The 18,252-nt window shown below is 39.4% G+C and overlaps 1 protein-coding gene across 1 annotated transcript in view; it reads right to left on the bottom strand.

Moving 5' to 3' along the window:
* The window catches only part of col27a1a (collagen, type XXVII, alpha 1a), a 97,863-nt gene that overhangs the window by 12,291 nt on the left and 67,320 nt on the right, over window positions 1–18,252 (bottom strand). Inside the window, exons 23-40 of the mRNA XM_061733743.1 lie at window positions 16,635–16,688; window positions 16,493–16,537; window positions 16,318–16,371; window positions 16,171–16,224; window positions 13,327–13,380; window positions 12,721–12,774; window positions 9,099–9,152; window positions 8,846–8,890; window positions 6,669–6,713; window positions 5,229–5,282; window positions 4,247–4,300; window positions 4,091–4,144; window positions 3,945–3,998; window positions 3,240–3,293; window positions 2,997–3,104; window positions 2,822–2,875; window positions 2,630–2,737; window positions 23–76 (exon numbers count right to left, since the gene is read on the bottom strand). Coding sequence (XP_061589727.1) covers window positions 23–76; window positions 2,630–2,737; window positions 2,822–2,875; window positions 2,997–3,104; window positions 3,240–3,293; window positions 3,945–3,998; window positions 4,091–4,144; window positions 4,247–4,300; window positions 5,229–5,282; window positions 6,669–6,713; window positions 8,846–8,890; window positions 9,099–9,152; window positions 12,721–12,774; window positions 13,327–13,380; window positions 16,171–16,224; window positions 16,318–16,371; window positions 16,493–16,537; window positions 16,635–16,688 — 1,053 coding nt within the window. The remainder of the gene's footprint in view (window positions 1–22; window positions 77–2,629; window positions 2,738–2,821; window positions 2,876–2,996; window positions 3,105–3,239; window positions 3,294–3,944; window positions 3,999–4,090; window positions 4,145–4,246; window positions 4,301–5,228; window positions 5,283–6,668; window positions 6,714–8,845; window positions 8,891–9,098; window positions 9,153–12,720; window positions 12,775–13,326; window positions 13,381–16,170; window positions 16,225–16,317; window positions 16,372–16,492; window positions 16,538–16,634; window positions 16,689–18,252) is intronic.

Genomic DNA, 18,252 nt, shown 5'->3' with positions numbered 1-18,252 from the left:
ACTTCCGACAAAGTATTTTTACCTCATAACCAGGAAGGCCAGGTTCCCCCTGTTGACCCATTCGACCAGGAGCTCCCTGAGGAGAACACATTTTCCATCATCAATCAGTGTCCATAACACGTGTAAGTAGGGTTGCCACCCGTCCCGTAAAATACGGAATTGTCCTTTATTTGAGAAAAAAATGTTGCGTCCCGTATTGAACTAATATGGGACGCGATTTGTCCCGTATTTTCATTAATTTTTACACCATATTCTAGTTGAATTATTGAAATAAATTAACTTTTACACCATATTCTAGTTGAATTATTGAAATAAATGAACTTTTACACCATATTCTAGTTGAATTATTGAAATAAATTAACTTTTACACCCTATTCTAGTTGAATTATTGAAATAAATTAACTTTTACACCATATTCTAGTTGAATTATTGAAATAAATTAACTTTTACACCATATTCTAGTTGAATTATTGAAATAAGTTAACTTTTACACCCTATTCTAGTTGAATTATTGAAATAAATTAACTTTTACACCATATTCTAGTTGAATTATTGAAATAAATTAACTTTCACACCATATTCTAGTTGAATTATTGAAATAAGTTAACTTTTACACCATATTCTAGTTGAATTATTGAAATAAATTAACTTTTACACCATATTCTAGTTGAATTATTGAAATAAATTAACTTTTACACCATATTCTAGTTGAATTATTGAAATAAATTAACTTTTACACCATATTCTAGTTGAATTATTGAAATAAGTTAACTTTTACACCATATTCTAGTTGAATTATTGAAATAAATTAACTTTTACACCATATTCTTCACCTGTATGTATATGTAGCAAGGCTAGTGCTACGGGGCCCGACCGACAGGACAGAGAGGACACGGAGTTTCAGTGCAGAACTGTTTTATTTACCACACGTGCACAACCACAGCTCAGCAGCTCCAGCAGCAGACGAGAGACCTCTTGCTGCTCTGCAGCCCCGCCTTATGAATGCAGGCAGAGTGGAGAGGTTGATTGGGGCCACCTGTGCCCCAATCAACCTGAGTGGCTGCAGCTCCTCCACCCTGCCACACACCCCCATCGCCAACCTCAGGCCGGGGTCCATCCGGCCGAGCCAACTCCCCCCCGCCCCCCTCGGAGCGGGAGAGGAAGCCAGGAACCGCAGACTGCGCCTCCGGGCCTTCCCGGTTCGGCCGACCGCTGGGGCCGGTCGGGAGGTCGTCCTCGGCGACGGGCCGACCGCCGAGGCCGGTCGGGAGGTCGTCCTCGGCGACGGGCCGACCACAGAACCCGGTCGGGAGGTCGCCCTCGGCGTAACCGCCGAGAACGCCGCTCTCGGGACTGGGCCCAGGGTGGCCTCGGGCCAGACGGCATCCGTGGCCGGTGTGTGTCCAGGACCACCCCCTCCCCGACGCAGCACTGCTCCGGCCGCTGGTCCGTCTCCTCCCCGATGCAGCACTGCTCCAGCAGCTGGTCTGTCTCCGCCTCGCCGACCTCAGTCTCAGCCTCCGACGCCTCCGGGACCACATCCTCCGGGACCGCGTCCTCCGGGACCGCGTCCTCCGGGACCGCGTCCTCCGGGACCGCGTCCTCCGGGACCGCGTCCTCCGGGACCGCGTCCTCCGGGACCGCATCCTCCGGGACCGCATCCTCCGGGACCGCATCCTCCGGGACCGCATCCTCCGGGACCGCATCCTCCGGGACCGCATCCTCCGGGACCGCATCCTCCGGGACCGCATCCTCAGGGACCGCATCCTCAGGGACCGCATCCTCAGGGACCGCATCCTCAGGGACCGCATCCTCAGGGACCGCATCCTCCGGGACCGCCGTGGCGAACCTCAGACGTGGCGCTGGAGTGGGTCGCTCCGCTGGTCCCGCAGCCTCTGCCTCCCGGCCTGCCGGCTGCGGCGCCAGCAGCGCTTCCAGCGCCGCGAGCTGCCGCTCACCCTGGCCCTGAAGCACGGCTGCCAGGTCGGCCATTGCTCGGGCCAGTGCCTCCAGGGCCCGCTCCGTGCCTCCCTTCTCCATCCCGTCGGGCCCCACGTTGGGCGCCAGTGTAGCAAGGTGGATGCTACGGGGGCCCGACCGAAGGATGGAGAGGACACGGCGTTTATTGCAGACCCTTTTTATTCTCACCCAAATCACCCAGAACACATATCACCAGCAGCTTCCCAGTCCCAGTCTGACCACCAGTCTCAGCAGCAGCTTCTCCTCTTATGAGGCTGGCAGAGTGGAGAGGCTGACGAGCCACACCTGTGTCCCGTCAGCCTGAGTGGCTGCAGCTCCTCCACTCTGCCACAGTATATTATACATCTGGGCTGATGTGGACATACGTAGCATAGAAGGCTATTTCAGTTGCTATATGGTTGTCTGTCTATACAGTCATGAAAGTTCAATGCTATTAAAGCATTTTAAACTTTAAATCAAAGCATTTTGTTTTTCATATAAAATAAACACATTTTTATTCAGTTTAGAAGTTTTAGGGCTTTTTTTTTTGGCTCCTGCGCTGCTGAAATCAGGGCGTTTCTTATTTCTATTTCTGAAAGGTGGCAACCCTACGTGTAAGTGACTGGAGTTTTGAGCTTTTTTTAAAAAAATGATTACTGTTCGACTTTACCACATGTCCAATAGTTCCTCTGGACCCCTTCGGCCCAACAGAACCTGGTGGTCCAGTCTTTCCTATCGGCCCAGTCTCTCCAAGGTCCCCCATTTGTCCTTTGGCACCCTAAATGTTCACAAAGGAGAAATTACAGAATTTCTGTGTCAATCTTTGGTGGTTATCTCTTTTGAGTTCATTAGACGTTGATACCTTTGATCCTAGTTTGCCTCGCTCCCCAATTTTACCAGGCTTCCCTTCTGGACCCTGCAGAAAAAATAACATATATAATAACAACAAAAAGATATTAAGTAAAGTGAGATCTAAAATTCAGCGTAGGGCAGTTTTTAAGAAATGTGAATTTCAACAGAATGACAGAAAGACTTACTCGGACACCGGTGAGACCGGGATTACCGGCTGGACCTTCCTTTCCCTTTAGTCCAGTTTCACCTTTTTCACCTTGGCCACCCTCCTGACCCATGTCTCCTTTTTCACCCTGATCACATGTAAGCATGAGAGCAAATCTCCATTCAGTATTTTATAGCTAAATTATAATTGTGTTTTGAACTTCCTGCTTCTATATATTACTCTAATTATTCTGGATCACAGTCATTGTGGAAAAACCGCTCACCTTGGCTCCATCAGGACCAGCTTGACCAGCTTCTCCCTCTAAGCCTGGCTCTCCCTGAACACATTAGTAAGTCCATAAAATGAACGACGATTCCATTGTTTTAAAGTAAAATACCATATTTTCTGGACTATAAGCCGCTACTTTTTTCATAGGTTTTGAACCATGCGGCTTATACAAAGGTGCGGCTATTCTGTGGATTTTTCTTCCACCGCTAGGGGTGTGCTAACCGGAATTAGAATAAAAACTAAGACAAAATAAATGCAAAGAAGAATACGCTACTTCTTCTTTAGCAGATAGAAGTAGAAGCAGATTTCAAACAGATAAATAGATAAATAAATAGCGGTTATTTTCTCTTGGTTCTGTCCAGTTTTAATCAGCAAAGTTGCTGCCGTGTTAAAAGACACTGTAAGGAAAAGATCTATTTAGGTACAAACATGTACATAATTTACAGTTCAAAATCAAATTTTGATCAAATTCAAAACCTTCTGTACATGTGGTAAATATCTAATCTAACAACATAAACATCTGCGCCTTGCATATCTTTTTGTTTTAAATAGAGCGGATGCGGCTTATATACAGGTGCGGCTTGTATATCTTTTTTTAATTATTTTAAAAAAAATAGAGCTGATGCGGCTTATATACAGGTGCGGTTTATAGTCCAGAAAATATGGTATATATTTTTTTGTTTCATTTAGATAAACATACCCTCTGTCCGATCAGTCCTTGCTCTCCGATGTTCCCAGCAGGTCCGATGGCACCCTGACATGCAAAAACTCATTTAAACTGTGCACTCAACAATGAAACCTGGAACCATAGGTCTATGCAAAACAATAATGGTTCAAATGTCTCACCTTCTCTCCAGGCTCGCCTGACAGCCCCGGTTCCCCCACTTTTCCTGGAGGACCCTTGCGTAAAGAGAGGAGCAGGAATTGGTGAATACATTTATTTAAAAATTGCAGGATGATTATTCATTGGCATTGCATATCGTCACTTGTAACGCTGCCCACCTTTTGACCAAGTTCTCCTAACAATCCTACAACCCCAGGTGGCCCGGGTGGTCCCTGTAGACGACAACATGGATGGTTTGGAGATGATAAAGACAAAAATCAAGTAATAAAAGTAAAATCTAGTTTAATATGTACATAAATCAGGAATATCTTGCTGTATTTATCGTGGCTGCCCTTAAAGTAGATTAGAAAGCCATCTGCAAATACTTTGGCTCTTAACATAGCGACTTAATGTAGTCACTAAATCCCTCACGTTTTTCCATGATTACTTAGTAATTGCAATATATTTGAAAAAAATTGCTATCTGGTTGACTTGCATCCCATCTAAACAACAGCAGTTACATATTTGAAGAAACCTCTGTGGTCTTCTTAATATTCCTGGTTATAAATCAACAACAGGGCAGTTGTTTTTTTGTATATAAGTGAAAGCAGGTATAAACCACAGAGAATACACAGAAGGGCAGATTAGGCAAGAGATGCACATTTAATTTAATAGGAACAGGCGAACATCTGCCTGTGATTTCTCCAAGTCACTGACGGCATTTAACACATTATCAGTGTGCTTCACTTCTCACTAGATGTCAAAACTACAAAAAGGACAATAAATGCTCTATGGAAAACATCGTTGATCCCAATATTATCATCTGTTTTCTTGCAAATCCAAAAAATGTGGACCTTCTGAAAACATGACATTTATTTTAGAAATGGTCTCACATTTTGACTAATTGACACTAAAAATGTATCACATAAACTACCTCCTAGCTGTTAAATGTAATACGAACAATGATGGGAAGAGTGGACATTGCTTCTGTTTTTATAACAAAGGCAGCGGAAAGGTGTGATGAGCCAAAGCCCCACTGATACTCAACAGAGACAACTGAAACTGAATGAGAGAATGAGATATCTAAGGATGTTAAGATATGACAGAAGTAAAAAGATGCCTAGAGAGAAAAGGAAAACACTTTTGAAATGTTGAAAATACCGGCTCGCCCTCTATTCCTTTGTCCCCTGGAGGTCCAGAAGGTCCTTGGATACCCTGAACCCAGAAAGGACAATGAGTTCAGGTCACAGGTAGACACCATCAATCCACAATCCACATAACTGTAAAGTGACTTATTTTTGTGTTACTTATTTTTTAGCTACTAAACATAGATGACTTAAAAATAAGGATTCTTTACACATTACTGACCATATGATTCAAGTTATTCTATCAACTGATAATGAGACAATATTAAAAAAAACTATACATTTGAACAGGGTTGAACACATTTAATTAATTGTCTTACTATCTTGACTTATATATTTACCGTATTTTCTGGACTATAAGCCGCTACTTTTTTCATAGGTTTTGAACCGTGCGGCTTATACAAAGGTGCGGCTATTCTGTGGATTTTTCTTCCACCGCTCGGGGTGGTTTAACCGGAATTAGAATCAAAACTAAGACAAAATAAATGCAAAGAAGAATACGCTTCTTCTTCTTTAGCAGATAGAAGTATGTAGAAGCAGATTTCAAACAGATAAATAGATAAATAAAAACCGGTTATTTTCTCTTGGTTCTGTCCCGTTTTAATCAGCAAAGTTGCTGCCGTGTTAAAAGACACTGTTAGGAAAGGATCTATTTAGATACAAACATGTACATCATTTAAAGTTCAAAATCGTTCCGTACATGTAGTAAATATCTAATCTAACAACATAAATATCTGCGGCTTGCATATCTTTTTTTTAAATAGAGCGGATGCGGCTTGTATACAGGTGCGGCTTTTATATCTTTTTTTAATTATTTTTAAAATAATAGAGCGGATGCGGCTTATATGTAGGTGCGGCTTATAGTCCAGAAAATACGGTATGTTATTTCTATCACGGTTAATGTGTTAATCATGTTTCTTGGTTTTTTGTTGACGTTTTAGTACTTTGGAGTCTTCATGCAAGTGCTCAGATTATTTCCTGTTTTACTTTGAAATTATTGTATCTTTGTGTTGACTTTTGCTTCCTGAATTTAGTTTTACATGAGGCAAGTTTTAAAAGTCAGACTCTGTGTTGTTCATGCAAACCATTGGTATGTAATATGACACCATAAAAGCATGATACTCCATTATACGTGACCTTTGTGACCGGCCTCCAACATCAAACTATGGGGTACAGTATAGGATAGAGCTGGGATTGTTTTTTTTTTCATTGTTACACATTGACAATTGTGTAATTGTCCATATACTAGTACTGTGAGTACTATTTCTTATATACTCTTATCATAATACTACATAGTATTACGACATGCAGTCAAAAATGCTCAAAGTCTCAGTTGCTGGTTTTATATATATATATATATATATATATATATATATATATATATATATATATTTGAAAGCATTTCATTGTCATATCAAATGTGACAGTTTTTAAGTATAAGAACAGATTAACTCACAGGAAAACCTTTAGGCCCAGTTTCCCCTGACTCCCCGATCTTGCCCTGGAGGAACACGTGGAAATTAGAAAGATAGATTAATATCTTAGGTGTTCATGATTCATGAGTGTGTCTTCTTTGCTGCTTACAAAAGGGAACAAAATGATCAAATAAAGACAGAATGAAAATGAATGACTTGCATCAAAAGACATCTTGTTTAAAGTAATAACAGTACATGAACATAATATATGATCTCTACAACACAAACAATCAGGGACTACATGTTGGAGTTCAATGATCTTGTGGATTTCTAATTTTACGTGAACTATAATATCTCTACTTCACTGCTGTTCTGTGTCATTAAGCATCTCATTGCCTCTGCCCATGCTGACTACTGTTGTTAGAGTTATAAATCCTTGTACTGCATCATCTTCAGCAACTGGCATCCTGATATTTTCAGATGTTTAACTTCACCATTAAATATGATCAACTTTCACCATTATGCTCTCCAAAGAAAAAAAAACAATTCTTTTCTCCTAATGTGTTATTTCTGAAAACAGGCAATGACACTGCAAGTTGTGAAAAAATGTTCCTTCAAATTCAGGCATAATAAAGGTAATCTGTTCCTTTTGAGGTCTTAAAGTTAAGTAATTACTCAGAAAAACAACAACAACACATGATATCATCCATTATGTGATCCTTTAATCAACAAAAGCTAAGAAAAAATGCATATAAAGTGTGTAAAAAACAAAATACACCCCCAGAGCAACTGGCAGACATGTGCTGGTAATGAAATGCAATGGTTTTGAGAGATTGCCAGTCTGGATTATGCAGGTGTGTTTTCACAACATGCCAAGGAGGAAAGAGTTCAGTAATGATCTAAGAGAAGCAGTTGATACTGACTTTGTCGTGGGAAGGTTTATTAAACCATTTAAAAAACACATACAATTTGGAGTCATCATTCTGTGATGGGGAAAAACGTGTTTTCCATACTTGATGAAATCCAAACTGCAGAGAGCAGCAGAATATAGCTTTGGTGGACTACAGGTGCAGACTGGAACTCTGCCCAAACAGAGATTAGCAGTGGAAATGCCAATGTTTTGTCTGCTAAAATGTATAATCCTCTACGCTTTAATATCAGATTGCTCCTTTGCTTCATGGTCATTCTGCATCAAGATGCCTGATGTATCTTCTGACCTTTTTGCCTTCAACTGTTTAATTTAATTAAATCTGGATTATCTCTCAAGTCTTATTCTTGGTCACTTAGGCACTCCATTTTAGTTATTCACCTGGTTGGAAAGAATGTGTTAAATAGGCTTAGCACAACGCATTCTACAGGGAAAGATAGTTAAGATGATGAAAATATTCATAACTGTTGCCAACTTTCCCAGTAGTGGACATCCCAGACGTTATCCTATAGGATCAGAGCTTGCAATGCTTGAAGAAAATATAAAACACTCAAGAGCTATATTCCAGACCTAAAACAACTCACTTTGCACATCGAAGTTATTAACAGATTGGAAAAAGGCTCCCTGAGTATGCCTTGCTTGGAAGGGGTGCCAGGAAAAATCCTCATCTCTCAAAAATGACCATGGCAGCACAGCTTAGGTTTGCAAAAACTGCATCCGAACAAACCACAAGACTTCTACAACAATATCCGTTGAATAAATGGGACCAAGTGGCCATGATTGGACATAAAGCATTGAAAACCAAACACAGAATATCAGTGTAGACAAATCATTATAACTTTTAAGCATGATAGTGGAGAGCTGATAATAGGATCTTATTTTATTTACAACATAACCTTCTTTCAAAATATGAGGGAAACACATTAAGTTAGCAACTACAGGTGTTTCTACAATCTATTCAATAACGATTTACTTTATTTTTCAATCACTACTTCTCCATTTTATTTGGCTAATTGCTACTGTATGATGACACGCTGTAATACATGATATGTTGTTGTTCATTTGAGGTTGAATTTACATAATTTGAAAGCCGTTTTAGAATTGTCTCTCTTGGTTTTTTTCCCAGATGCAGACAACCATAGAATCCGAAGAAGGTGTGCTCTCTGTTTCATGTGAATGTAGGCCTTTTAAATCATGCTGTCGGTCCAACCCCTCGAGACAAACATGAGCACCAAAAAAAATATATGAGAGCAAGGATAGGAAAAGAAGAAAGGTGCCCAAGAGTTTTACCTGGGATCCTGGGAAACCTATTTTTCCTGGAGGACCATCAAAACCCTGAAGAGAGAAGACAGGATGAGCAGTAGCCAGCGTTTTGAACTGTCAATTTATTGTAAATCTCCTGTCCTCCAAGTATAACAATAAGATGTGCAGCTTCTGCTACCATTTTCTCTTCTAGGATTTATTATACATTTCTGGCATGCATTATGTTATTTTAATGCTATTTGTCTGCATAGTTTGATTTTTTGGATATCAGCACGCTTACATTCTTGCCCTCTAATCCCATATCTCCTGTCGGACCGTCGGGCCCTCTTGCTCCCTGAAACACAAGATAGCCATTATTTCACCAACAGAGGTCACTGTAACACTGCCAAATAGCCATACTGTTCTTTAAACAAAAAAATGTTTAGTTTGACACCATAACAACCCACATATTGGATGTGGTTCAGTGTACTGTAAAATGTGTAATTTACACATTGCACATTTTCCTGACTAATAAGAAAACTATCTATATGTGTAAGGTGAGGTTTGACTTGAAAAAAGAGAGAAGTTTAATTAATTGATATATGGCTTGTGTAAATTGATGTACAAAGTCAATGGCCCACACAGATGCATACAGTTTATCCTTAAACATACATAAAAAATGAAAAAAAAAGAACAGCCACAGTGTTTAATCTGCACTGCTGCAAATGTCAAACAACATTAATCTAAAATGCTTGAAGACCTGCTTGTTAAGCAAACAATAATATTAAAAGGGGGCAAGGCAGTGGACCAATACAGTCCATCTGCTCTGCACCTGCACCCAGATGAGTTTCTTATACTCTGGAAGATGCTGGCTGACTGACAGTGGAAAGATGCTTACTGATTTGATAGAGATTAGGCTACAGTTAAAACCCACGTTAATAGGTTACAAATGACAAGTGGTTAACTATGATTTTCTCAGAATAATAAATAAAAAAAATCAAATAAAACATGACACACACACAAAGTAGGCCTTGTTGTTTGAGTGATTGATGGCTGTGCACAATGGGAGTTTGGCCCACGGAGAAAACGGCTAGCCGAAGTGCTATAAGCCTATTATACATAGAGCTGGATGAGCACTGCTCATTAACATTCCTGTCTGGGGTACCTGCACCCCACTGGTAGTGTTTACACAGCTTGATTAGGCAATGTGTAAGGAAAATATACCATGCACTGATTCCACCCATGGAAAAATATTATTAAGAATGTTAATTAACTAGTCCAAGCTTGTATTAACTACTACGTTACATTAATAAAAGCTTCGACTCTTTTCGAACAGATGCAAAACTGAATGCCATGATAATGATTTCAAAACAATCGACACTATAAACTGTGATTTGAACCGACTCTACAATTATCACAGGTTGCAGAAATTGGGGTATAATGAGATGAATATGCCCTTCAATATGGGAAACATTAACCAAGACTTTGTTCGTAAAACGAATTATTAGCTCCAGATCATGAATAATCAGCCTGGTGATTCCTCATATCTTGCATCCACAAGTTTGAGTCAACAAGTTTGAATATGTTGTGGACAAGCAAATGAAGCCCAGACACAGAAAACGGAGACAGCGAGGGCACTAACTTCCTATGGTCTGATGCCAACATGCAGGCTCCAGAAAATGTTTGAGTTAGAAAACAGTTCAGTGTTATATCTGAGTGGAGACAGATGTTGCATTTCTGTCAACATAAAGTTCCTGTGCCTCCTTTCCAAGTACCTAACAAATAAAAACATGGGAAAAAAAATCTGGTAAGAATGTTGAGTTGTATAAACAGTTTAATTTTACACTAGATATCTCAGCATAAACCTTATTGCAATGTTATTTTGAGTTTATTGGCTACATTAAACAAGTAGAGAGTAAAAACTTTTATTATGAAATCCGTTGCATTTCTTCCTGAGAGAGAGCCTGTTTATGTTCAGGCAGTGACTGCTGTTACATGCAGCACTTAGGTTTCTTATCTTGAATGAGTCAATATAAGAAATAAGACAGATTTACTGGCAGTGGAAGCTGCTGACATTAGTATTAAGTGAAACTCACAGCTTGGGATATAAGTGTGCCCCAGCCAACCACAGCGAGGCCCATTTCCCATGAATGCTTGAGATAAAGAATCTCAGTTCTTGTTTATACCACTTTCCAGTTGGCTCAGTGGATTAAAGCAATAAAAGTCACCTTTGAAAAATAAAAGCCATGGGATCTTGTATCAAAACAGCAAAAATATTAAATGCAGAAGAAGAGATATCTCTTGCAAAACTGAACACAAATATTATTTGAGCCAATGTCATCTTCAAAATTCATTATCTTTGCCTCTATATTTGCTTTGTAGAGTACAGTAGCTTTGTTTAAGACATCAATTTAAAAAAGTATTTGCTGTATGTTGCTCCAAAGGCCAGGTTTGAGGAGCAACATTACTCATCTGCCGATGACATTAGTCCAGCTCCAAATCCAGGTGGCTATTCTCTGTTTTCTTACTTTTCGGCCTGTAGTCTTATATAACATTATTCAGCAAAGCCAACAATTTATATATAAATTATATATATATGAGTATTTACTTTTGTGTGCTTGAAAGTATTTGGTGTTTGAAGTAATTATCAATAAAAAAAACAATAATAAAAAAACTGAGATAACTCAACTTTTCACTAGGGTTGAGTCACTGAATTATAAATATCAGAGTAGAATTATCTTCATGCTTTAAAGGCTTTAAAAGAGGTAATCCCTACAGGAAGTAGGGGTTAAAATGGAGTCGAGATGCTAACTCCACCACCACAAACCAGCTGATTTAGACAAAACTGAAAAACATGTGGTTGAAAATGGGGCTTTAGTACCAAATCCCTGTGAGGTTGTAATCCATCTTTGTGATATATATTTCACAAAGACCTCAAGAAACTGTCAAAACTTGAGAAAAAAATTGGCATGTCTCCTCTCTGTGTCATGGGGGATTTCACAAGTCGAAGTTGATTAAATATACATACAGTAACATCATTTATTGCTACTGCAACAAAAAGCAACATGGTGAATAACTGATCATGAGGAGATGTTACAGAGCACACCTTGAAAGCTTTATCAATATCAGATGTGTGTGTAGGATGTTTAATGTGATGATTAAATGAAAGTTAAAAAAAACTAAAAAAACTTTCACTATTATCCCAATTTTCTTTCATATGTTCGGCACGTTTGGTGAAAACAAAACCATGTTGGTGAAATTATTTGAAAAAAGGTTAAATATCCCAAAGCTGCCACAGTACATTTTACGTCTGATAAATGTGACGGAAAAAAAACCTTCCAAAAAGCAGATATAAGCTTTTGTCAATCCATTTAAATCTTAATTATGCACTTCACTGTATTTGTGCCCAAACAGCTTCCAGATAACCCACATAAACTAGACTGTATTGTCCAAAGTACAAATCAGGAACTACACTGCAAAAAAGTCCTCCTAAAACAAGCCCAATAAATCTAGTCAAAATTATCTTGTTTTAAGAACAAAATGTTGCCAATAGGGTAAGAAACATTTTAGAAACTAGAATTTTTAAAGGTTTTTTTTTTCTAAAGGTGTTCTAATTTCCTTGAAACAAGACTTGCTTTTACTTTCTTAGAAATTCATTTTTTGCAGTGTAAGACTGACAGCGGATTCTTCTTGGAACCAATATTAATGATTCCAAACAATAAAGATGAAGATGAAATGTGCTGGCCTTTAATCTAACAAGACTTCAGTGGAAAAGCTAAAGATAATTTCATTATGTTCACCCAGCAGTGCATTAAGAGTGGCAACATATGATTAGAACTCGTATAGGGACACGCACACCAAATTTATGATCTGGGGACCGTGACAAAAGACTACAAACAACTGGTTTGAACTCTCAGACTTACCCGCAGGCCTTTAAGTCCTCTGGTACCAGCTGGTCCAGTCGCCCCAGGAGTGCCCTAAAAAACAAAGGAAAAAAATGGATATAGAAGAAAAGAAAAGAAAAGGGACAGAAAATAATGGAAGGACAGATAAAACAAAGGTTACAGTGAAAGACCACGGGGCCCCCTGGCTATTGACCCCGGGGGGGGACAGGATGACCTTGAGAACACACTGTGGGGTTTGTTGTTAGATCTGTCACTCACACCAATTAAAAGGTCCGCTCTGGAATCCTCTCCTGCTGCACCCCGAAAGCCCCATATTTATGTTTGTTTTGGTGGCTCACTGGCCCCCACTTTGAACCCAGGCTGGGCCCGCTCTTTGCCAAGTGTGGCCGGGGTAAAGACACAGAAAACGGGAGGGAAGGAGGCTTCTAATTGGTTATAGGTGTTGGGTTTTTGACTGACAGGAGGGTAATGTAGTTTCAGCAGGAGGCTGTCAGAGCTCATCATCCTCAGATCAAATCTCTGTGGTACACTGCATGTGTGTTTCAAATGCTACATAGCATAATCTACAGATACTGCTATAAAAATAGAAAATATGGGGAGGGGGTGCATAACAGTGGTACTTACTGGTCTTCCAAGAGGTCCAGGAGGTCCAGTCTCACCTGGGATCCCTGGGTGACCCTATTGTACATAGAGAGAGACAGACACACACACATGCAGACATACACATATTGTAAATTACTGAAAACTGGATCGCACAAATTAATAACTCCAATAATACTAATGATCTGGGAGTAATGTAGGTGTATGTATGTATGTATGTGTATATGTATACGGCTTAATTTAGGCTGGCGAATTATATTTTGTGTTGTAAATAACCGGGGCAGGGTTAAATACGTTTTTTTAACTTCTCCCTGCTCCATTTCGAGCATGCAAAAAAAAGGAAAAAAAAAAAAAGAAAAAGAAAAAAAAAAAGCCAGTGAGGCATGTTTTTGTTTATGATTGTTATGATTTGTATTATACTGTATTTATCATGATTATTATTTAACTATTGTTCTTTGGTTTAAATATATATTTTTTAGCATGTTCGAAATAAAGTTTTTTTTCATTCATTCATTCATTCATTCATAATTATAACAATAACACGTTTAAAAAAAAAATTACCTGACAGGACAGAGTGAAAAGTGAAGTTTTTTTTTCTTTTTAATCAGAGTAAAGCTCCCAAATGAGCCACAATTAGAGAGGTGTTGACAGAAAGACACAAACTCAGTCTAAATTCATTAAATTGGACTGAAATTATTTAACGAAACGGATTACCTTTCCTTCACACACACTGGTAGTGCAAGCATACGTCTGTCAAAATCCTTTCTGCACTGGAAAGTGCATTTGATGCAACATGAAAACTGGACCAAAAAAAAAGCCTGACGACAGCTCAAGGAGCTAATGTCATATCAGAAAACATATCACTCCTGGCTGCTTCTCTTTTTTAATTGGACTTTGTTTTGTGGCCAGGCCTAACTGTATAACAGGAAGTGTTTTGGTGTGAGCAGCCAGGACATCTGAGTGCAATAAAAATCCATTCAGTATGTAAGGCCTGTAGGAGTAGGCGGCTCTGATGTCATTGTGCCCACAGAAATAAAACATAGATGCCCACAATATGAGTGCTCTGTTAGCAGCTATGGATTTCTGCTGGTCAGCTCCCTTCACATTGTATGATGCTGTCTTTTCCAGAGGGTCTGTTTCTGTTTTGTAGTTGAGAAAGCGAGCCAACAGAGAACTTCCTTAGAAATGTGAGTGTGTGTGTGTGTGTGAGAGAGAGTGGTGAAGCCTTCAGAGAAATCCAACTGGCTCTGAGCCACCAGGAAACCTCTTTCTGTGTTTCAGCAAGAATGATGACTAAATTGTTATCCACTCCTGCCGGTCATATATGTTAGATGGTCCGTAGAAGACGAAACCACAACATGACAAAAAAAGCCATTTGCTCTGGCTGAAAGATGCGTGTAAGTGTGTGACGGGCTAGCGTAACAACCATAAAACTGAGGGTCACGCTGAGATCCCGCAGACTAAAGACAAACTGCGGAGGGATGCCTGACATCCTCACACTTAAGTTTCTTTAATCTTTGGAGAAAATCCCTGTTATATTTAAGAGGAGTCAGCACTTCCTGTCGTGTAAAATCCCTTTCGGGAGGTAAATCATTGTGGTCCATTCCAATTACTTTGTCCTTTGTTTAAGCAAATTTTACAACTTTTTCCAGCCTGATGCCTCCTGCCAAGTGCTAAAACCACAGCTCAGAAAACATTGCTCCTAAGTAGCCTATGGAGTGATGTGCGTTTTTTCCTTCTAGCTGTATTGACCTGACCTCAAATATCAATAAATTCCCATGGGAATAACAGACACTGTTTAACATTTCTGTAAAGCTGGAAAACACAAACATAATACAGAGCTCCTCATACATCTCTCCCCTCACCCCAGACAGAATGTGCATGCTATTCAGATGTACCACATATACAAAGATGCAACTCAAACGCCGCTACAAGTAACTTATCAATCCACCACATCTAGGGCTGTGCGATTAATCGATTTTAAATCTAAATCGGATTTATTAATCAAGACGATGTTAAAAAAAGGAAAATCGGAAAATCGATTTTCCTCTCTCTTTTTCATATAGCTGGAAAAGAAGAAGAGAGCTGTCTGCATTACAGACAGAGCTCGTCTAGTCATCTTTGTTTGGTCAAGAAAATTGTAAATGTTGTCACTTTACTAAACTCAAGGAGGATTTACAGTATCTTTCAATTGCAATAGGGAAATTTGTTTGCTATTTTTCTTTAAAAATAAAGATAAAATATTTGAAACAATGTATTCCATTGTCTTTTGTAGTTTGAAAAAAATCGAAATCGAAATCGAAAATCGGGTTTTCAGAGAAAAAAAATCGGGATTTTATTTTTGTCCAAAATCGCCCAGCCCTAACCACATCCTACTTGTAAAATTACCTGAAAAACCCCTCTTTTTTCATTGTTTTACAAATGATTTACTAATTTATCTGACCTTGCAAAATTTGATGAATGTGACAAACAGAAAAATGTCGTCATCCTTTGTCATCTAAGGCCTCAAATAAAGATGAAAGTCCACCCCTATCCGCAAGAAGTAGAGAGGGTAAATCAATCCTTCATCACGTATTTAGATTATTGTACTACCTTGTATGTTGGTCTCAGCTGAACTCCACACTGTCACCTGAAGGCTGTTCAAAATGCATTACTGCCTTTTAAGGGTCCCAACTGTCACATCTGCACACAGCTGTTATTTATTCCCAGTTTCAAGATCAAACCCAGAGGTGACTAAAGCCTGTTACCACAGCTGAATGGAGGTGAAGAAAACCAGTTTCCTCTCATACCCCTTGAGTTGTGATATGCTAAAAAGCTGTGGTGGATTTTTTTGCAAGGTGGCTATAAGAAAATGTCATCACGTCTTACCGTTGAGCCCTTTTCTCCAGGTGGTCCCGGAAGGCCCATTTCCCCTCGATCCCCCTAAAATGCATGAGTATAAAATTTAGCTTGAAACTCCATCTTGCAAAAAAGATCTAAAATAAAATTAACAGGCAAGACAATATTTTTTTAAACCTTCTCTCCTGAAAGTCCTGCCTCTCCCACAGGTCCAATAAAACCCACCAAGCCCTGAAACACAGAAACTTGATGTTGGATGTATGAATGGAAAAAGTTTTTCTTTTTTTTTATTAAATGGCTTGGAAAAAGTAAGGTTATCCAATACAGGAAGTGGCAATGTCATGTCTCTTACTCTTTCACCCATGGGCCCAACGTTTCCTGCCATGCCAGGTTCTCCCTGCAGACACAAATCTACTGTTAGTCACAAGATTGTTAAAACAAATTCACTGGCATTGACTGCTTTCAGGAAGATAAATAAATTTGCTTTCATTCACCTTAAGTCCCTCTGGCCCAGCCTTTCCAGGAAATCCTATTCTTCCCATTCTACCCTGAAAAAAAAGAGGCATAAAACGATGACTAGTGAATAACAGACAACAACCTTCCAGTTAATGCATTGTTACAAATCATCACTCATTTTCAGTGACTGCAAAGGATCTATTTCCTTTCAGCTGACAAATTGAGGAGAGACCTGTGAAGCATTTGCAGCTCACAGCAGAAGAGTTTGCATGTAATGCTGACAAGACATTTTGGATGGCTGTAAAAGTGTTCAATGGCTGTAATGTTCCTGCGATTCTTGTGTTTAAAAGCAGGGATACGTAGCTTTTTTTCCCCTCTTTAAAATTTTTTTTTTTTTTTAACCTCTATGTCAGAAATCTTTAAGCTACCTAAGACTGGGTGACTCAACATTTCCAGGGTTTTACCTCAGACAGGTTGGAAGGTTTACAACAAAATGTTAAGCTGAACACGTTATTTCACTAACGCATACAGAAAAAGTAGAATCATGTAATGAGGATCAAACATTTGCTGGCCAGGATTTGTTACTTCCTATCTCCTGGTTTAGATTTATGACTACTCTAAAGCTGACTTAAATTAATTAAACAAAAACAGAAATCAAGGAAGAACATAATGTCGTGCTGAGAGAATAATGACGAACAAATGAAAATATGTGGAAGACAGCGAAAAAAGGAGGTTAGAGAGAGGGTGCTATTGTTTTAGAGTCGTACGTGTCACTAATAAACAGCTAGTGGTGGAGGAGAAGGAGTAGGAGGAACTATGGCACCTGACAAGAGATCAAACGCTGCTCCCAAAGGAGGCATTTACCATGTCCCTCTGGATAAAGAGGATGTTGGTGAATGAGAGAGGCAGGTGGGCGAGTGTGGAGGAAATCACAGTGGAAGAAAGCACACAGGAGGGGAAGGAACCGTAAGATAAAGGAAAACAGGTTGCATCTGGGATGATGATTTTGGTTCTAAGCCAGATAAATAAGCTTGAAAATATATCAGCCACGAAAACGTCTGAAAAATGAATTCTCTTCTATTTCTGCTGTGATCCTTTCATCTTCAAGCAGTTTATGGCAGCTGTAAACCCTGTCATGTATATGCAGGGTAATAGCAGTTATCTCCCTCTGGTGGCTAAGATCATGGGTTGCATAAAGTTCTTCATCGTGAGTAGAGAGACTAATCACCAGGAGACGAGCTGCGGCAGCCTCTATAAAACTTCAACAACACATATTTGCAACTCCTCTCCTGTGCAAACCAAGGAAAATCCTCAGTGATGAATCTACTTTATCGCCTAAAAGCAATTTACGAACGGTGGGATCTTTCTGTTTGGCATAATTGAAGCATAGCAATGAAATTATACTGCACATAATTGATCATTTCATTTTAAGGGTAAAAGTTTGGGATGGTAATGCCATGCCAAGATTTCACTAAGCTTCCAATTTCAAGACTACGAATCTGTTTCGTTAACTGCCGTGCTTGCAAACAAGCTGCGTTTCACGATGCGGCTGTATATTCCAGACACTGAGTGATAACGACCCACATAATAGAAGCTTTTATTATCTTGCAGGAAATAAAATTTAAACAAACGTGCAATCATGCAAAAGACTTGACA

The sequence above is a fragment of the Cololabis saira genome, chromosome 11 (assembly GCF_033807715.1).
Source record: "Cololabis saira isolate AMF1-May2022 chromosome 11, fColSai1.1, whole genome shotgun sequence".
NCBI lineage: Eukaryota > Metazoa > Chordata > Actinopteri > Beloniformes > Belonidae > Cololabis > Cololabis saira.
This window is presented reverse-complemented; position numbering and strand designations above follow the sequence as displayed.